Source organism: Poromitra crassiceps, assembly GCF_964638095.1.
Source record: "Poromitra crassiceps genome assembly, chromosome: 4".
NCBI lineage: Eukaryota > Metazoa > Chordata > Actinopteri > Beryciformes > Melamphaidae > Poromitra > Poromitra crassiceps.
Window position 1 is genome coordinate 6,690,873 of NC_139626.1, and position 21,987 is coordinate 6,712,859.

Below are 21,987 nucleotides of genomic sequence, written 5' to 3' on the forward strand. Positions count from 1 at the left end.
CATCGTATTTTTCTAGACGCAGCTGACGATGTAAACAAGAAAAAGCTTTCGAGGGCAAGAGGGATCAAATTGTCCATTGTCACCGCCAATGAAAACCACTACATTGTCCTAAAAGGCTGCCATGGGGCTTCCTGTTACCATTAAAGTCAACTTCCGTGGGAATGTGAAAAGATTCCTGGCTCAAGATTTGGACAAATTGGAATGGGAATCGGTGGAAGCCTGGGTAAGCGGCTAACGTTAACGTTAGCAGAGCTAGTTGGCTAAATGCTGGCGCAGTTTGGTAAAGAAGGCCCAGCCATGGATGGCCTAGCCACATAAACAATGGACCACTTGAAGGACAATCGGCACTGCTGGGACTTAATGTGTGCATAAGTGATCATTTTCAAGCAAACTATAATGCCACGTTTGCACTAAAAACAGAGAAAAACTTAATTGTGCTTGAAATCTTGCATTTGATAGATAACGTTAGCCGCAGAAGTGTTTCTCTCAACGTGCCACCATTGTCAGTTAGGCAACACTTGTAAGTGAAAGTTATGATTTTATAAGATGTTTGGTGTTTTTTTTTTGACCTGTCAATTCTTCCCAATTTAATTCCAGATTAAAGCATCATTCGGGATCAACCACTTTCAAGTTAAATACTTTGATGAGGATAATGAAGAGGTAAGGTTAAACTTTGTGGCCTACATAATGTTGTTGCTCGATTATTGCTTTTCTACTGGCTTACTATTTTAAGAGTTATGTAAAGTTGTCTGTCTCTTTCAGATTTGCATAAACAGTCAAGGTAAGCAAAACCAGTCTCATTCCATTGTTTTTCTGTCTTTAAATGAATTAAATGAAACCCGGCTTGTCAAGCTTTCATTCCATTCATTTCTTTACTGTATCTACATGATGACATATGCATTTGAAATATATAAACAATAGTCAGTCATAGTATTAGTAAATAGAGGCTAACGTGAGACAGAATTGTAAGGTTCCTTCCTTTCATAAAATATGAATGTTATTTTGATTGCCAGTTCATTATTAAACAACTGATTTCTCCCCCCCCCCAGAGGAATATGAAGAAGCCATCAAGGTAATGAGACACCGCTGGATTTCTCACAATCTTATAGAATAGTAAAGAATAACATTTTACTGTCCAGCTTGTTCAGTGTTGTGAGGGATAAGGACACAGACAGTGTAAAATGCAGCTTCCAACTCTGTATTTAGTGAAAATTATAATAGCAGTAGAACTATATGAATGCTCATTCAACCTTCCCTGGATAAATAAAGGTAAAAAAGGAGGAATCTCATATAGGATTGACACTCTAGGTGCATAACAAAATGTAACGGGAATGGAAACATGGTCATGACATTCCTGGAAAAGTTTTTTAAAAATTGTTTTCCAGGCCTGGAAAAGGTTTGGAATTAACAGTCTGTTTTGGAAAAGTTTGGGAATTTACACTCTAAAACAATCTAATTAAGATAGGCTATGTCTTAACGTTGCGTGTAGGGATGGTGAAAATGATTTAAAAAAAAAATCCTGACCGACAACCGTCACTCATTATCCGATCATTAACCGAAATAACCGGCAAGATTAAAATGTACTATTTATAGCCTACTGCATTCCCCTGGCTGGCGAAGTTGGCGCAACACTTATTCACGTTTCCCAGGCTGACATGTCACCAGGCTGCAGGGCACACTGATGGGGTAGGCCGTATCCTCTGTGTCTGCCTGCGCAGCGAGACCCCGCCGGTCCAAGCCCACAAGCAATTAGGCAGGCGAGATGTCTCTCCTCGTCTGTAAAGACAGTCTGAAATAAACGAGTAGCTTATCGTGCCATTGTTTCCCACGGGCACAACATGTCAATAAGCAGTTAATCAAACAAATGGATCTCGCTCTGAATGAGTCTAATGTGCGCATATCATGTCTGTCATTTGGTGATGCAGCTCTGTACCTTACTCACTCTGACAGACAGTCCGTCTCCCGTTGTGAAACAATTTCTCCGAACTCAACGTGGCGTGGTAACGTTAACTTGATACTTTTCATTTGTCAATTAACGCTGCTCAACGCTCAACATGTGGCGTGGTCGGAGAGGATGACAATTAAATGTGAACATAGCCTAAACAAAACACAGCACGTTGTCTGAATGAGTTATTTAAGAAATAGATTGTATAGCTTACCATGCAACAAACGTTTCCTTTTCTTAATTACTTGGGGTAAAGTATATATATTTTTTAACTACCGGTAATCGGTTAAATTTTAAACTTCGGTTATCGATTGACTTCCCTAGTTACGTGAAATAAGTTTTTTTGTATTACTAATTTAAAATGTAGACCTGCGCTGCAAATGTTGACGCTTGTATCACGTGATCATATTCCTATGTTCGAGAGTTCACTGCGTCATCATCATCATCATTAAAATTGTATAAGTGGGTGGGCGGTGTTAGTCACAATCTTCTTCTAATAGCTTTCCAGCAGACTGGATGGATGCCTTGTGGCACATTGCTGCCTCACAGTTGGATGGTCTCACTCTAGACCTGGTTCTTCTTCTTCTTTCAAGTTTCCGGTGTTTCTCACACCACCTCAATCTTGGCTGTAGTGCCTCGTCTCATGTTCCTCCGCTCCTCATCCCTCCTGAGCAACATGCCTTCACCTTCATGAAGGGCTCCTCAGTTAATAGAGATTTCACCCCAGGGGCGGAAGCCATCGTCTGGTTCCAAATCCCTTCCAGAGTCACGATTTGGGGGCGGTGTCTGTTAGTTGCGATTTGTGACATCATCGGTGATGTCATAAATCAGTGAATTGTGATGTCATCAGTGATGTCACTTGAGCAAGTGTGGTATCATCAGTGATGTAATAAATCCTTCCTGGCTGAAGCTATATAAGAGAAGAGGAAGGTGGTGGACAAAACGGCTACAGTAGATGATCAGAAACTGCAGTTATCAATCAAGAAACTGGGAGTCGACAACATCTCTGGCATTGAGGTGAACATGTTCACAAGCCACCTTAACAACCCAAAGGCTCAGGCCTCCTTGCATGCAAGTAGGGAGAAAAGGACAAGGGTGAGTTAAGGGGAAAAGTTTGTTTCTTCAGAGTCTCCACCTTAGAAATTGAGCGCTAGTGTCTGAAAAGGGCTTTGGGGTGAAGGGCATGGTGCTACAATGTACATTTTATGTACCGTACTTAAATGTGGCGAATGGTCATGAAAATTAGATTCTGGGTCCTTGAAAAGTGATGAAAAAGTTTGGAATTGTCGACACATTATGTAGTGCCGACAAGACATGCAGGACAGTAGATTAAACAAACATTATTACAAGTACACTCAGAAGCCCAAATAGCTTCTTTATGCTTCCAGTAGCCCCTCATACACGCCGTCTGTTGGAACACTTCATGTATAGTTTCTATGATTTGAGTTGAGCCTATTTTGATGCTGGTATGTGTCTCATGTTGAACCCCCCACAGAGTGCAGAGAAGCAGGGGAACCAGTTGCACATGAATGTTTACAAGATGAAGGGGCAGGCCTGTGGTGGCCCGCTGAAGACCGAGGTGAAGGAGCTGAAGGGGGACCTGCGACCTGCGCCCCCATACCCCTCCAGGGTCAAGACTGTGGACAAGGGCACACAGGTCACCCCCGAGAGAGAGGCTGTAAGGATCATATGGATCATGTCTGTTTTTTTTTGCCCCATGTGTACTGTGTTTCCTCCACATTCTTTGGTAGCAGTGATGGGCTGCGGTAAATGTCAGCCCTTGAACCAGGTCTCAAACATATTTCCAGGATTAGTTTCAGTAGCAGCCTTAGGTCATATCATACGACTTGATTTCCCCGCGAAATCATTTCTATTTATTTGCCCTTAATTAATTTGTTTTGGGTGAGCAATAAGCCCAGATAACATTTCCTTGTCTATATTTAACAGGCAGTGGGAGAAATTCTCCCATATATATAGATATAGATATCTATCTATATCTATATATATATATAGTTCTGATGTATAGTCAGTAGTTGAGTGCTCCAAGTGTTGCAGTAATAATGCGTTTCTTCAATTCTATACAGGTCATTGTAAAAGACAGCAAGGGGAACAAACCAGAAGATGAACCCCCTCCTGTTTGGTTCAGATCATACATGGAGAAGGTAAAGTTTTCTTGAAAAATATACACTGCAACTTTCAGAAAATTGCATCCCAGATATACAACAACGATAATAGTATGCAATATTATAATCATGATCATATTAATATGACATGATAATAATATGATAATATTGTTGTCATTAGACAAAGGGTTCCTTTAGTCGAAACTGAGTCGGGGTTGTAAATCAAGTTCTTTTCTCCTAGTTCAAGGATGAGGTGGTGAAAGAAGTCGTGGAAAGGATGTGCAATGACTTTTCCGGCCAGTGCTGTACCCATAAATCTACTGACGGGCCCCCCGACGCCGCCGGGGCTAGTGGCGGCGCCGTGGGGCCCAAGCCTGGCCCCTCCACCTCTCACGGGTCCCTTGGCTACACCCCAAACTGCAGCAGCTGCAACAAACTCACCTCTGAAGGGGCATACAAATGCAGGTAGGTCTCAACCCCAAAAGAGAAGGTAAAGGAAGATTTTATAATTTACTAAAATATTTTTGACTAAATGAGGCACTCTTAAAGTCACAAGTGTCTTATGTTGTATTATATATATATTTTAATTAGGTTAACTACATAAAAAAGGAAAGGAGATATTCCTTGCATTTCCAAAAGTCCAAATTTGATGAAGCAAGTGCCCCATAGCCCCAAAGTTCACAAAAGACATCACACAAACAAACAAACAAACGAACCAAAGCAAATATTGCATAAGTTTACCCAAGTCAAAAGTGACAGCGGGATTGTTTTGATGAAGTCACACATTTATTGACCTTTGTGCCTTGATTAATTCTATTTAGGGGAGTGGTACTCAACCTTGCCCTACTCAGGAGCCACATTGACAAAAAAAATACTTTTGTAAGAGGCACAATCCACAAACATCCCTTTCCTCTCTGAAACCAGTTTGGTTCAGTTTGAGTCTTCGCCAGCTCTTCAGCTCTCCACCTTTCAGAAAGTCGGTACTGGACCTGCTTTATTTTGTGATGTTTTTGCAAATTGGACCTTTTGAATATTGTGAAATGACATTATCACAAAGCAGAGAGATGCATTTTCCTGAACCCATGGACACGAAGAAAAACTCAAGTTCTCAGTCTGCTTTAAATGTTCGATATTCCTCTTCAACCATTTTAAGCTTGTGCTAAGCTAGTTTTCCCAATGTGAGGGAGTTTGCACTTGTCTCGCGCACCTGCAAACAGAGCGTGACACCTGAGATTAATTCTTCTGGCAGTTTTGTTGTTTTCATTTATTTATTTACTTATTTATGTATTTATATATTTATTGTTTAACTAGGACTTAAAAGAGCCACAACCACCCATAAAGGAGCCACCTGAGGTTGAGTATCACTGATTTAGGGTGACCAGATTATCAAACCGGGACACTTATGGGGGAGGGGGATGGGACATATCAACTCCAAAAGCTAAAAAAGAAAAAACGATTACCTTTCTTTTTGGTCTGAAATGTGAAATGTTCTATGGTCTCTCCTTATTCTAAATACTGAATTGCTTGGTTTTACCCACTGACCTAAATAATATGGACAAACCCATCCACTATTTTGGGACTCACATTTTGCAGTAAAGTGTTGTCTGTCGCCATCTTGGGGTCCTTGCGCAGCTCACGTCAGATGGGGGTTTCCCAGAGCTGCAGCTCCGCCTGCTATTGGCCCGTGATCAGAAAGCTGTGCAACCACTGGACAGGCGACCTGTCAATCACCCCCTTTTTATAACGCCTATTTTACTCCAAACGGGCGAGTTATATAATAAATGACCCCCCTACAGTTGTTATGAAAAGGTGATCTCCCTCTCTCTCCATCCATAACACACACACACAATGCATCACTCTGCTCACACGTTTCAGGGCCAAAACATCAGTGGAATGATTTGCTGAACAAAACACATACTGGGGAAAAAAAGGATCTTTCTTTTAGGGGCAGAGTGAGACCTCTTGTCAGGATCTATACAGCTTCGATTGTGGCCGCATTTTGTAGCGCTGCAGGTCCTGGCTGCCTTTCTGCTTCTCACAGGCACACTTTATGGAGGTTCATTCAGCTTTGTTCCACATGACAGAACATGATAAACATCAAATGTACGCGCTGAAAAACAATTATAATACTATTATCATTTTTTTTAATGGTGGTGGAAACCGGGACAATTTGGTAGTGAGTGTTGAAAACCGGGACCTTTTAGTGTCCCGAGAGATATCTGTCGGGACTCGGAATGGCCATCCTAAAATCTCTCCCGGACAAATCGGGACGTCTGGTTTATTCTTATTCTTTTTTTTTGATGACCTTTATTCTTTTCACATGTTCTATAAGCAGTATCCAATAGATATGTTTCAACATTATAATCCTCACTCTTGGGCTGCCCATGTTGGTGTTTTCCCCCGCCAGTGTATGTCCATCGTGCATCCTGTGTGAGATGTGCAGACACAGCCACGACCCCAGCCACAACCTCGTGAGAACCAAGACACCTCTCTCCATCCCTGAGCATGGAATGTCTGGAGAATTAAGGTAAATCCAGCAGATGAAGGACACTAGTAGTCATTTGGTCTTTAACGTCACACTTTGAGAGGATCCACCGCACTGTTCTGACTGTTCTGTTTTTTTTTATCTACCCAGTAACAAATTAGTGCTTTTATTTTGAAGGTAAAATCGCATAGCTTCTGGGATTGTGCTGCCCATTTCTAGTGGGATTGATGCAGCTTCATATAGGACTAAACTTGAAATGAATTATCCACATCAGAGTGACAAAGTCAGTAATGGTGACAGACAACGAGATGTCAGTTATTTAAAAATGCCGTGATGCAGATGATTTTCAAATAGCCTGACATTGCAGCAATGCACACCTTGATTTAAATGAAGATTTGTCTGTTCTGATTTTATTCCATAATATTCTGACACTTTATTTCCATTTCCATTGATAACAGTAGATTATTTTGAGAAAGAGGTTGGCAAAACCATTTATTTAAAGTCAATGCAGTGTCTCTCCTGTGACCGTGTGCCGCTGTAAAATAAAATAATTAAATTCTTTAGCACACTTACTAATTTGTTTATATCAGTCAGTATATAAAATGGAGCTAGGGCTCTGTCCCACTGATGACATCAATACTGATGACATCAGTGATGATGTCATCAGTGTGAGGCTCACGAGAGAGACTGAGGAGGCTCAGAAGAGAGAGAGAGAGAGGAGAGGGGGGAGAGACTGAGGGAGAGAGAGAGGGGGACATTGTGCGTGCGCCAATAGGGCAGGCAAGGCCACACAGCAGCTGAGCTGCGGGCAAGGCCGCGCAGCAGCCGAGCTGCCTATTTTCAAATCACCTGTATCAATCAATGAGGGGAAACAAGGTGGGTAAACTACTTACCTATAGTTTACCCACCTCTGTATTTACCACTACACCCCTGCCTAGGATGTAAGGAGCCTAGATTATGTATAAAAAAGAGTTCCCTTTGGCACATAGCCTTTATCATTGTTCCTTAACTTCACAAAAAAATATTTTTAATTTTTAATACATACGTTGCTGAATTAATTTTTTTAATAGTGTAGTCTTTTTGCTGCCTAATTTACATTAATGCAGGAAAACATGAAATAAGGCCGAAGCAAAGCATTGCAAAATGCAGGATTCAAAAAGTCAATATTTAACACGTTGAGTGCCAAGGACGAGATATCTCGGCTTACATAATCCAACCGTTGAGTGCCAAGGACGAGATATCTCGGCTTACATAAACATTTTTTTTTTTTGACGGTGGGACATCGATCAACCCCTTTTACGTCTCCTACACCAGAATTGGAGGTATTGAATGTGTATAATCTATTTTACCGACCCACTGAGTGTCGACATGTCTCTCCACAGTAGAAAGAGGCGACCCAAAACTGGAGGGAAAAGCGCGACGAAGCCGTTCTCATACTGTAAAATTGATGGCGAAAACGCTTTCACTTTCGCGCTGATGCACAGCGGTGGCAACGGTGGGGGGTTCCAAGAATAGATTGGATGCACACTTTGAAACACGCAGCATAAATATGACCAGAATCGCATCAAAGCTCTCAACCAAAACTCCACGAAACGAGCGAGTCCACCCAGACTTCCTCAAACAGCGGCCGCTCAAACAGGCAGCAGCAACTTCGTTGTGACACGCCCGCTGGAGAGCCAGGGAGGCAGGAGGAGAACACACACGGAGGGAGGAGTTGGAAGCAGAGGGGGGTTTCCTGCTGTTATGGAGGAAATTACTGTTCAAAACTATTGTTTAGATGTCTGACTCTTACTGATGCCAAAAATGAATGGTTAAAGTGACTGTTCTATCGAATTTCACAAAAAGCCGTTTATCTCTGAATAATTTTTCTGACGCTGAAACCATGCTGTATTCAACTGCTAATGCTTACATAACTACTAACTCTACAAACTAACTCTTTTAGACAGAGAAAGCACACATTCTATTAGTTCTTTTTAGATGATTGGTGTTCACGAAGTCTTAACAGAAAAGAATCCTCGGCTCTTGTAAAATGAGCCAGAATCCTCAAAAAAAAACCTGGCACAACCTACCTACAGCATTGAAAAAAGGGCTGGCAGTCAATGTGTTAAGCAGTTAGTTTACTGTAATTGATTAATTGTACTTGTTAATGTGTTTTTGGCAAATAAACTTTTCGTCAACAACTGGGTCTTCCAAACCAGGTTCCCGAGGCGAGGAGACAGGACAGTGCGCAAGGCTGAGCGCCAGCGCCTCAAAGCTGAGAGGAGGCAGCTGAGAGCTGAAGTGAAGGAAATCAAGAAAAAACTCCGACTGGAGAAGAGGGGGCCGCAGTGGAGTGGGCCCTCTACCTCAGGCAGGGCCAACCTGACAAACATGGCCTCTGCCTCCACCCAGGTGCCAGCTCTGCCCCCCGCTGCTGCCTCAGAAACAGCCTCAGGTCCAGCCCCAGCCCAAGGTCCCGTCCCTGCCCCGGTCCCTGACCCCCAGGCCTCCAGTCCAGAGTAAGCGCCACCTCGGAAGGGCGTCCGACAGTGCTGGGTGCTTCTAGCCCAGCATGGATGCAAAAAAAAATCTTTTTTTCAAGAAAAAAAAATCAAAATATGCCATCTTTGTTATCTAGTCTGTATGAGTGTATCGCTGGCTGCTCTGGTGGTGGAAAATGCTGGAACTACCTCACAATGTGAAAACTGCTGCTGCTTCATAGATTTTCTAAGAAAAAAAAAACAAATGCTTTTGAGCTGCAAAAAATCTGGGGTCCTGCTTTTTTGATTCGTAGAGAACAAAAGAGATGGGTCTTATAAGAAACCAGGGCTATTTTCAACAATGCTCTGTACACTTGAAACTAGGGGTCCCGGGGTCTCGCACACCTCCTTGGTGCCCACTATGGCTGCCTTGTTTCTGGATGAAAATCTGCCCGACGGCACCCGTCTGGAGCCCGGCACCAAGTTCATCAAATACTGGAAGATGAGGAACTCGGGCACTATCAGCTGGACCTCAGAGACTAAGGTACCCCCTTCCTGCCCCGTCCTGAGAGGACAGACTCCACTCTCTCTGCCCCCTTCGCTTTACTTCCACTTTGAGTCCCTACTCAGCTCATTGCCTACATCCTACCTATCCCCAAACGCATCGACTAACACCAGCTAAGATCTCTTCCCCAACCTAATAACATCTAATGCCTTTTTTTGTCTGAGTTGTTTATTGTTTGCATTCAGTTGAATCTTTATTTTGTTTTCAGTTTTTGCGTCTGTGTCACTGTTTGTACGTCTGTGCGTCAGTCCCCCCCTCCTTGAGCACGTCTATTCTCGGTTGCGTGACTTTGGTTGCATGTGTGTGTCGGGTGTCCCTTTCGCATGTGTATTCCTATTGTGTGTGTGTGTGCGTGTGCCCCCAGCTGAAGTTCATGTGGGGCAACCTGGGCCTGGCATCGGAGGAGAAGCGGGAGGTGCCGGTGCCCCTGCTGCAGCCCGGGCAGGTGGGCGTGGTCAGCGTGGCCTTTGTGGCGCCGGTGATGGAGGGGACGTACACCTCCCACTGGAGGCTGGCGCACTGCGGGGCGCAGTTTGGCCCGCGCGTCTGGTGCAGCATCGTGGTCGACCCCGGCAACAGCCGCAACACATTCGATCATCAGAGCAAAAGACTGGCAAGTCTTAACTATCTAATCACACTCTGTTCAATTACAGTTCATGTAACCATGGATATACTGACTGTTTTGTTATGTTATGATTATGTTTTGACTGTTATGTTTATTCAGCGTAGTTAAGTATTCAATTTAATTGTTGCTAAGTGTTTATGCCATATCCTTTTTTCTTTATTTATTTGACTAAAGCAAGGATATTTGAATTAAATTAAATTAAAACGACTGGGATATAGCAGGGACACACCAATATTAGCTGGTACACTGTGAAGTGTCTTTATGAATGTATACAGAGGTATTTGGGATTTGGATTTGAAGATGCATAAAAACGGAATATCCTGAATAAAACCCTGTTAGGAATAACTGGCCAAACACTTTAAACACCCACAGCGGTGGAAACATTCTTACAATCAAGTACCCCTGTATTTTCAAAAAAATATCTGAAACATTAAAATACTACTTTTGAAGTATTTGTTTATCTCATCAAAAAATATCCTCACCTGGCCATTTCTGAAGACGCCCTGTGATGATAGTAACCATGGCAACCGTGTGTGTGCTTCAGAAGGAGGAGATGAAGCCAGTGGAGGAGGTAGAGGTTGAGGAGGAGATGTGCAGGGAGAGCGGCACTGGCTTGTCTGTAGACCTCGGCCCCAGAGAATACTACTTCCCCTCAGTCGACCTGCTTACTGCACAGGTACACACCCAGGGAGTGCCGCCATTCAAAAATATGTTTGACACTTTGAATTGCCATTACTACAACTACTGTTGCAATTAGTACTTAATTGAATTCAGCAGGTTGAATGAACTTACTAAGTGTGTTTCCACATGACTCGCAAGAGAAGACGAATTGATAACTAATTAAATGTGTGGTGGTATTATATCTGCTGTGTTTTCTAGGATCTGCTGTCATTTGAGCTGCTGGATATAAACATTGTGCAAGAGTTGGAGAAGGTTCCTAACAACACTCCAGTTGGTAAGCAATTCATAGTATTCCCATGATGTCACAAGCATTTTCCTACCAATATGGCGCTATAATACACACAGCTCATTGGCTGTTTGTGTCACTTGATTGTAATCACCTGTTAATTGATTACAATCACCTGTTATTTATGCTGACTATGTCGGTTTTTCATACACATCTTTCTAGTTTTGACATTAACATTGAAGATGGAAACCGTGTTGCATTTGTTCTACCTCATTGCTAGATTTGACCCCCTGCATGTCCCCTCTGCCCCATGATGCACCAGCGGTGGAGACGAAAGAAGACACAGAGGTCAAAGGGATCAGAAATCTTTTTGGTAAGAGGAAGTGAATGTTTATTAAAGTAGAATTAGAGCAAATTATTTGCTGGGAAAGTGAGTGCAACCTACCTGAAAGAAACAAGTTCTGTACTTTTACATTTATTTTATTCATCAGCTGAGGAAAACTTTTTAGAGAAATGGTGAGCCAATCGTTTACACCTCTGCCCTTTAGGTTTAAAGTTTATTATTATTATTATTATTATTATTATTATTATTATTATTATTATTATTATGTTTTCGGTCAGGAGTGAAACTGAGGTGCCAGAGGGAGCTGGTGGAGTCTGTGGCCCACGAGGAGGAGAGGGAAGAGGAGATCAGCGGAGCCCAGTTCCTCTGTGAGACGGTCATCCGCTCCCTCACCCTGGAGGAGGCCCCCGACCACGAGCCCCCACGCAGAGCCCAACACAGCAGCCACCAGGCGCAGGGTGAGGAGGAAGCCAATGTGTCCTCAGTTCATACAGCTTAGGAAGCCAATGTGTCCTCAGTTCATACAGCTTAGGAAGCCAATGTGTCCTCAGTTCATACAGCTTAGGAAGCCAATGTGTCCTCAGTTCATACAGCTTAGGAAGCCAATGTGTCCTCAGTTCATACAGCGGCTCACTGTGAACACTGAAACCTCCCATTTGTTGCAGACCTTCCTCGGAAAATGGCATTATTCTATGATATGCTATTCTTTTCATAATGATCTGTAAATAAGCTCGGTTATATGGTGCGTTTGTTATCAGTTCTTTGGTCAAAGGTTTGCTTTAATGAGACACTAAACACTGTTTTTTTCCCCCCGTCCCTTGAAGCATTTGGCTTCTGCTTTGAGAGAATCGTGGAGGTTGACAAAGCGGAGAGCGTTTCAGCAGAAAACGTGGAGGTCACCGCCATGACAGTGGAGAGTCTTGCCCCACCTGCCTACCCAGGCTTCAACCAGATCACCCAGGAAGAGGAGACAGGCCCAGGTTAGAGAAGAACTTTCAGGATTTCAGCCATTTTGAAAATATGAATCCTATTCATTTCCAACAGAGCTTATTTTTTTTTATCATTCATTTTTTATTTTGTAGGCAAAACATACATATATACATATATACATTACATACATTATCATATGATTAACATACAATTATGAATAATTATAAACCCACTTATCCCTCTACCCACCCAATGCCCTCCCAATCCGGATATTGCAACTGACCATATAAATTAAAACAAAAACAAAAACAGGCAGACATCAAATAAAAATAATCACATAATCAGAAGACCTTTTAACTTCTAAATTAAATCTGTCCATACTAAAATCGTCTTTGGTTTTGCATTGTTAATTCTTGCTGAAGATAGTTCCAGGTATGAAATGTCCAAAAAGCTCCGAAGCCAATGAGTATGTGAGATATCATGCGGAGGATTCCAGCGTTGAGCAACAATCTTCTTGGCGGCCGTTAGACCTGCTAGCCAGATATTACGTGATTTTCCGGTGAAGGAGATATGCGAGTCATCATTCAACAAATGTACTGCCGGGTCCACCAGGAGTTGCACCTCCAGCAGGTCTGACAGTGTATTAATAACCTTCCCCCAAAACTCCAACACCCCTGGACACTCCCATACAACATGCATAAAAGAGCCAATGGTTCCCGGGTGGCAGAACGAACAAAATGGGTCAGTTACCAATCCCATCCTATGCCTAATTCTCGGTGTTAGATACGCTCTATGACAAAATTTCAGATGTATATATTGATGGTTTGGATTCTTCGAAGCACCAGTAACATTATCCCAAATTGCATCCCACTTTAACTCTTGTTCCAACAGAGCTTATCATTTTTTCTTAATTTCTCTTGCACCCAAGATCATACATTCCACTGTACTGAAAATGCCCATAATGGATGCAACAGTCTTTAGCTACCAATTGACACAATCGGGACAACGAAAAGTTGTTGAAGACATTGGCAAATATTTCAAAACACATGTGGTCTGCCTGGTTGAGCTTATCTTTCAAAAACTGTTTCCCCTTATGAGCTTGTGTTATGTGACAAGATTCTTCAATTTTTGTTCTGCTTTTCCCCCATTTTCTCCCCAATTGTACTTGGCCAATTTCCCCCCTGCTGCCCCGGTCGCTGCTGCTCCCACCCTCTGTCGATCTGGGGAGAGCCATAGACTAGCACCATGCTTCCTCCGACACATGCACAGTTGCCAGCCGCTTCTTTTCACCTGACAGCGGGGGACTTCACTGGCAGGACGTAGCACGTGGGAGGATCACGCTATTTCCACCAGTTCCCTTCTGCCCTGAACAGGCGCCCCAACTGACCAGAGGAGGAGCTAGTGCAGCGTCCAGGACACATACCCCTGATAATCCAGCTTCCCACCCGCAGACACAGCCAATCGTGCCTGTACGGACGCCTGACCAAGCCGGAGGTAACACGGGGGCGCGAACCTGCGACCCTCGTTTTGGTAGGCAGGGAATCTACCGCTACACCCGGACGCCCTCTTCTTCTAACGTCACATGTCTATGTCATATCTTTGATCTTTTAGTCATGAATTTATGGAGCCCCATCTGCAGTATATGTCATGATCTGATGCTTATTGTGATGCTAATTTTCCATTTGAAGTTCTTCTGATGGTCCCAGAGAATGAAAACCTGCATATCAACTCACATCATGTAAACGATGAGGGAGAGGCGATGGTCTTGGCTGAGATGGAAGAGATCATTGATACTGAAGAAGAGCAAGAAGAGGGTGGAGCCAAGGATGACGACGAATGGGATGAGGTGAGCACAAAGTTTTTCGCCATTTGTAGAAGGTTGTGAGACATCCATTTATGTTATGACCACAAATTCTTTCATCATAGTTGATCAACATGTGGGTCTAGATTGGTTTAGTAGATCAGTCCAGCCATGGGAACATGTGGATCCAGATTTGTTTAGTAGATCAGTCCAGCCATGGGAACATGTGGATCCAGATTTGTTTAGTAGATCAGTCCAGCCATGGGAACAGATCGTGAAATAAGACTTACAGTACGTTCCTAGAGGGAAGATGCAGGAGAAGACAAAACCATCACAGCCAGTCAGAATTGGGGTATGACTTTACAATGATCGATACCTATTTTAACAAATCCTTATTTTCGATCAATAGTTTTTCTTGCTGTCAGCAAGAATAATCAAACCAGCAATCCTTTGACTTGTAGGTGGCTCATTAAAAAAAATCTACCTGTTAACCTAAAACCAAAAAAAAAGAAAAGTGCATGTGTTATACTCTCAGTTGTCACCGGCCATTATGTTGTCTTCCCCTGTATCTGTGCTCCATTCCAGTAAGGTGCTAAAGCTTCACCAGTCTCCTATGTATCTGTCTTTCTTCCCGATTCATTCAATAAAATCACAAAAACACATCTCAATAAACTGTATTGAAGCATATAATGTTGATTCAGCACATGGTAGATCATGATTTATAAAATGGTCTATTCAGTCCACTCATACACCACCTAAGAAGTCCAGAAAAGTCAGCGACTTTGCCTCCCGTGTCTCAGGTGAGCAGCCAGGCCTCCTCGGTCTCCTCCTGCGACGATTACATCATCGTCCTCCCAGACTGCTTCGACACCAGCCGGCCACTGGGGGAGTCCATGTACAGCTCGGCCATGTCCCAGCCTGGCACCGCCGGCAGCCCAGCCGATCAAGATCAGGACGTCCAGGAGGAGGAGGACGCGCAAGAGTCCGACTCTGAGCTGGCCACGGAAGAGCCGGTGGGGGAGGAGGCGCCGGAGGAGGCGGAGGAGCCAGTCACCGCCGTGGTTTCCTTGGAGACCACTTGGCCACCTGTCCATCCCACCGGCCACAGCAGTGTGAACCAGATGCTGTGCGCCTCCCAAACCCTGGACGCCGTGACCCTCATCCCTGAAGTGGTGCCCCCGCAGCCGCTCCCTGACCCCCTGCTGCCCCCGCCTGCCCTCTACTCGCCCAGGTCAGCCCGGGATCAAATGACCCAATCAAGTGCTCCTCATGTGGTTCAGAAACATGAATATTTATAGATCAGGGATACTCAACTTGCTTTGCCACTTTCGTGAAATGATAGAAGGCCTACAGGGGCCAGTTAATAAACAAACAATATACATTTTTCTGTAGCAGATTGTAGGTTTTTGGGGTGTCAGCTGGAGTTTAGTCTGACAATGTTGTGCACACCGGATAGTTAGTTAGGTTAAGTTAGTTAGGTTAAGTACATACATAAGTGCCTGGGGTAGCGAGCAGATGTCAATATTTGACAATTTAGCAGCTATATCATAGATTATTGAAAGAGATTCCATATTCCAGACTGAAATGCTATAACAGAAGTGGAGTATTGGCCAGAATGACATGGACATTTGGACACTTGTTCAGCGGGTATCTTGCATGTTGTGTTCAGGTGCACTGAAATAATAATAATAATATATATATATTTTTTTGCAATTCCATCGCGGGCCACACACGGGCCACTTGCGGCCGCAAGTTGAGTATCACTGATTTATAGCATTCATAAAACACACTTACTACGGTCTGATTGTCCTTTTCTTTTTGAATCATTTTGATGTATTGATGGTTGCTCATGTTTCAGGTCTGAGGCACTGTACCTTGCTGAGGACCCTAGTCCTCCAGCCTGTGGACCATATGAGCCGTCCCAACCAGGGGTCCACCTCAATAGTGAGTTTCACCCTCACCATCAGAGTGACTGTTTTGTGAAGTAAATTACATGGAGAGGAATCTTGGTGACTTTGTACAAAGTTTCACTGCACATACTGGCATACGTGTTACACAGACTGCACATGCAAGATAAACAATAAGTGAAATATGTCTTAACTACAGTATATACAGTGCGTTCAGAATTCAGTATCAGCAGCATGTCTTTCAGGATTGGGCCTCAGCAGTCAGAAAATGAGGAAGTGGGTATAAAGGAAGTATGCACACTTGAACCGACAACCTCTTTATTTTCCAGTGGTTTGAATGTAGTTGTTGACTCAATGTTGCTAGAGAAAGTGGGAGTATATTATGTGCTGGGTGCTGCTTTTTGTAACATTATGTATCATGACATGACATTACATGCAATTATTTTTTACATGACATTATGATTACATGACATGACATCATGAACATGTCTCTGACTCTAAAACTGTATTGGTAACTCTCTAGGAGTCACTTTGTCGACTGACCCGAGTCAATGTTTTGCACTTGGAGGAACTGATGGCCGTGTTTTGGCCAAAGAGGAAACACATTTCGGCCCCTTGTGGGAAGACAGGAAATAGTCGAGCGCACAGTCTGCACACGCTCAGTTGCTTCAGCAGAAAAGTGATGTTGTTCCTCTAACACTGTATGTGTTGCGTGTGTGCCTCCCCCTCCTCAATCTGTTTTGCAGTATCATCTGGTCTGTCCAGGTCAGCAGGCTCAGCATCCAGTGCCTTTGAGACGTACAACCCCAGACCCAGCAATGCTCTGCTGCCAAGGTGCCATCAAACAAAGAATAGAGCCATATGATATACTGTACATTAAGTCAACATACACTTGACATTCAGTTATTTTGCATATATTAAGACTGCCAAAGAACACAGGGAACCGTAAAAGTGCCTCCTTAGGGGACATTCACACCCAAAGCGCTTTTTTCAGTCAGAACGCTATGAAAATCATGTTGAGATTGTGCACAAAACACAGCGCACGGAGCGTTTTTTTTGCGCTCAGTTTGTTTTCCCCTGTAGTCGCGTGCAGCACAGATCAGAACACAACGACCACACGGACGGTAGCCAGCTGGTTTTGTCTGTTTGATGTCGTTCACTGTCAACACGAAAGCCAGATTATTGCCAATTCTGCAGCAGCGGAGGTCGAGAATCCCTCGGAAGGAGAGAAGGTAGGAGGAGTGGAAAACACGAGCAGCGCGCTTTTCCTCTAATGTTCAACTTTTTTCAGCTTTAAAACGCCCACAGCGCTCCTCCAAAAACAACAGACGCCACCAGCGCTGAAACGCCAGGTGCGTTCATTAAAAGAGGAGCACGTTTAGCGCGTCCTTACATAGAGAATGAATTGCAGAAAGATGCTGGCAGCTCCAAAAACGCTTTTGGTCTGAATGTCCCCATAGGCTCTGTTCACACAGGACGTGTGTATTTGAGAAGCCAGCACCTCTCTGCAATTCATTCTCTATGGTCAGGACGTGCTAGGAGCGCTCCTCTTTCTAGGACAGCACCTGGCATTTAAACGTTCTTGGCGGCTAGTGTTTTTGGGCCGAGCGCTCTGGGCGTCTCAAGCTGAAGAAAGTTGAACATTTGGAGGAAAAGCGCACTGCTCATCAGTCACTCCTCCTACCTCTTCTCCTGTCAGGGGGATCTTCAAACTCCGCTGCTGCCACAATTGCCAATAATCTGGCTTTCATGTTTACATTGCGAACAATCAACAACAACAAACAGGCGAAAGTAGCTGGCTACCGTGCGCGTGATCGTCGCGTCCTGAACTGTACTGCGCGCGACGGCAGGGAAAAACTGGTCTGTGTGCATTGGAAGCGCTCTCGACATGATTTGCGTCCAGTGTGCACAGCCCCTTAGGGTTCTCTCTTTGTATTGATTGAATTTGTAAGAGTCCACCACCTCCTTGTGCAACAACTTGAGCCGGTAACTTTCATCAGTGGAGTGGGCGGGGCTACATATTCCCAGTTACAACACCTAAAGCGGTGCGATGCATATCTTGACATGCATGTGTTTGCATGCGCAGCTTGTGAAAATAAGGCCGACTGGAACACATTGTTCTTTGTAGACGCTGTTCTGTGAACCCACATCCTCACCACATCCCTCTTTTTGCACCAGGGGCCAAGGAGGCATCACAGAGGGACTAGTCAAGGGGGCCCTCTCCGTGGCAGCGTCCGCTTACAAGGCTCTGTTCACTGGGCCAAACTGTTCCATACAGGTACCCCATACTCAAACACCTCCATCTACAATTTAGGCATTTAGCTCACCCTCTTAAAGTCGAGCTGAACCCAAAAATGACTTTTCTTTTTGTTCAAATACCTGGGTATGCAGTGCATCTATTTAATAATGTAGGCAAACAAAATCACAAAAGTCTAATTTCTTTCGTTTTTCACATCAAAAGTTCATTTTTCAACATTTCATTGATAACAGTAATGTACAGTTTGCTGACATCACCTAGTACTATCAAATTTCTACCCCATTTCAACCAATCATATCACCACATGCAGCTGTCAATCAAATCTTCATTTCAGGATAATTTTCTCTTCCAAAAGAAAGAGAAAATGGTGCCTAGTGCCTGTCATCTGGCAGAATTCCTATCCCATAAACTAACTACTAACTTGGCCAATTGTTAGAAACATGAACAAAAAACAAAAACTATAAAATCTAAGAATGCAAAGAAATGTAACTGGCTCGTTAAAACACGCATTCCAGGAATATTATTTACATTTATAACGATAATGGCGCGCGCCTCCGAGCCTGACAGCCTCCCTGGCGGGCGGGCAGCACCCATGCATCGGATTTTCCGCTCGCTCCGCACGAAGCAGCCTGGCTGCCTGGTACTCCGTGGATCCCACTCGCGTAGCACGACAACACGCTGAATCCCACCCGATTTGGGGGTGGAACACACCAGGATTGGCCAATGCCAAAGCCAGTCCTCAGAATTGTCAAATCAAATAATCGACACCGTATATGGTCCGCCTCTCAATTTGTTTTCAGTCTGAAACGGACTCAGACGAACGGGTTCACCTCGACTTTAAGCTGCGTTCACGCCGACCTATTAAAGTTTTTCGCTGGCATCGAGTTTACATACAAAGTCAATGCACACGAGCGATTGAGCGTATATCCGCCCGGGAGAAAAATCGCTGGGCATCCAAGCGACAGAGAGAGAGCGATAAGGAGAAAATTCGCTCGTCGCCCGACATGAAATATCCCAACTCGAGCGAAATTACGCTGGTATCAGTCGCTCGCTGTTCAACGCTGATTGGCTGCTGTGTGAGAGTGAGTCAAGGATCACACTGGCTTGGAACAAACCGCATTGACAGCTGATTGACAGGCTGACAGCTGACATGAAGTGAAGTCTGTACTACCGGTATAGAGCTTGCGTTAGGGAGCACGCTGATAGGCTTAGCTTGTAAACAACTACGGTGGCTCGTAGTGGACAAATATCATGACATTGCGTAACGTTATAGCCCCCAGATGTCCGTCAATTATTGTGCCTGTTGACGAGCGATTTAAACAGAGCGACGGAGCGATTCCAAAGGGTTGAATCGAGCGACGGAGAGAAAAATAGATATCTCGGTGTGAACACAGCTTTAGCCAAAATTCCAAACTGCAACATTGAAGCAAGTCCACATTGGTGATTCTCATAATTGTGCAGAGCCTACTAATAAACATTTGCATGGGGACATTATTACAGTGCTAAGAACTAGAGGAGATATAAACATGTCTTAGCAAAGTTAGAGATCACCGTTCTACGGTCTGAATTTTGATGGACGGACACAGCCCCGATCCATAGTCTCACACTCTCTGCTATACGTTCTCCTCATCTCACCCCCCCCCCCGCCAGCGAGGTGTGGACCCAGCCACCAGACAGGACCCTTCCATGATGGCGGTGCTGCTGGAGATGGGCTTCAGAGACCAGCGGCTCAACCAGCGGCTGCTGAGGAAGCACGGCTACAGCCTGCTGCACACCGTCAACGAGCTGGTGCAGATGGCCGAGGACTGCCAGAACCAGGCTGAGGAACCTCAGCCCTGAGGGAAGCTGGTGCAGATGACCGAGGAGGAGAACCAGGCTGAGGAACCTCAGCCCCGAGGGAAGGAGGGCTGGTAACGGGAAGGCAATGATGTGACTCGTGTAACCCTTCACCTTTGTAAACATAATGTAACAAGAAGGAGAGTACTTAAATTCCCTCATCTCTTTCCCCTTCTAGACAGTGTCCAGAATATTTTATTTTTTAAATAGCTTTTCGTTAATTTAAAGAAGAGAAAAAGAGCACCTATTTATCAATGTAATTGATTGACTCGGGTGCGTTTGGACCAAGTATATTGAAGTTCGTTCGATGTTGGACGATGTCACTTGAAGTCGGAACAAAGATGTAAAGAGGAGCAATATTTTCCCCCTGGACATTGTTGATGAGGAAAGAGTGTTCGTGTACAACTCCCTTTTCCTCTCTTCGCCTTTAACTTAGCTTCAAACAGCATATAAGGGTTTGATAGAATTCACCTTACACACACTTGTAAATGTCAATGAACTTGATTCGTCAGATCAAGTTGGTAGTTTAAAACCTTTGCCATGCCTTCTCTCTACCTGGACCATAGAGCTTTATGCCTTGGTCTAAATGACCAGGGGTCGTGATGTTAACTTTCCCCTCCTCATCTTAGTCTTCGTATGGCTTATATTAGCTTCTCATTCTGGCTCTGACAAATAAAGTCATCGTTGTCTTCTGACGGGGCTTAGCTAGGAATACTGTTGAATGTCATAAAAAAAAAAGGCTTTGAAAAGCCAACTCTATTTTAAGGTGATGCTACTGGGGCTATTGTGATTTCTCTGGGCGTTAAAGAGTCAACGCGTACGGTAGGAGCGACGAAACAGAAGTTTCACACTTCTTTGATTTTTCTTGGTTATTATTGTAGTGAATCTCTGCCTAAACAATGCAATCTTTTCTGTATCAGAGTACTGTTATTTTCGACGTTGACATGTGGAATGTATACGCAACTGTCCAAACGGATCTCTGTTTAGACACCGATGTTTTCTACTGCTTTTTAGAAAGACGCCTGCATGACAGGTAGAGGCTTTAGAGATGAGTAGTGTTTCTTGTGGTCTTAGCAGAGTCACCGTGGAAAGTGACGGCTTTGCATTGTCATTCACCCCTGACCCCCGCCTGCATCGGTCACATGTTCCCCACCCACCAAGCGACACCGAGCAACAGTCATGTTTCGCAGTTTTACAGCACTAACCCAAACCAAGACCTCTCTTCTTAACAACACATTCCTGAATCTCTTAACTGAAATTGTATCGTCTTCTTTTTACGAATGATGATTTGGTGGTTTACTCATTGACATACATTTGGTGATTTTACCTTATTTGTTGTTGTGTGAGCGGCATTGATTTAAGTGAGCAAATTGTGCATCTTTTTAATTTGGGGTTGTTCTGCCTGTGTGTATGTGTGGTTTTGTTTGCTTAAAAAAAAATAGAGTGGTTGAGGTTTTTGGAAGCATTATGTTAATAGTGATCGTTACTTATTCATGTTTTAAAGGCTCATGCTCTAGAGACAAAATGCTGAATATATCTACTGTGCTTGTTAAATCGATCTCCTATCATAAGAGTGTGTACATTCAATACCCTGCTACTGTCAATCCGCCAATAAACTATTTGCACAACAGCTCTCTGTGTATGTTCCTGTCTCTCCACCTGTGTGACTGACATTTTCCAAATGATTTAGCACATTTTATTGAATAGCTTCTACGCTATAGACTGTACCAGCTTAACTAGGCTATATAACATGTCAAATACTGTACTTGAGTCAGTGTAGTGGTTACATTTATGGCAGCAAGTG

At 43.9% G+C, this 21,987-nt stretch overlaps 1 protein-coding gene across 2 annotated transcripts; it reads left to right on the forward strand.

Moving 5' to 3' along the window:
* Positions 1-23: 23 nt before the first annotated feature.
* On the forward strand, positions 24-21,813 carry nbr1a (NBR1 autophagy cargo receptor a). Of its 2 annotated transcripts, none has more exons than XM_083635343.1 (22): positions 24-223; positions 598-660; positions 763-781; positions 1,050-1,072; positions 3,441-3,623; positions 4,030-4,107; positions 4,310-4,533; positions 6,476-6,595; positions 8,752-9,051; positions 9,397-9,556; positions 9,942-10,190; positions 10,747-10,878; positions 11,082-11,157; positions 11,390-11,482; positions 11,731-11,910; positions 12,277-12,432; positions 14,071-14,228; positions 14,984-15,414; positions 16,042-16,127; positions 16,837-16,924; positions 18,269-18,368; positions 19,998-21,813. In XM_083635343.1, exons 1-22 carry the CDS (start codon positions 122-124, stop codon positions 20,184-20,186), a joined length of 3,210 nt encoding a protein of 1,069 aa, XP_083491469.1. In that variant the 5' UTR covers positions 24-121; the 3' UTR covers positions 20,187-21,813. The 2 variants fall into 2 exon arrangements, with proteins under 2 accessions (XP_083491469.1, XP_083491470.1); XM_083635344.1 differs by having other exon boundaries at positions 11,432-11,482.
* The last annotated feature ends 174 nt before the right edge of the window (positions 21,814-21,987 follow it).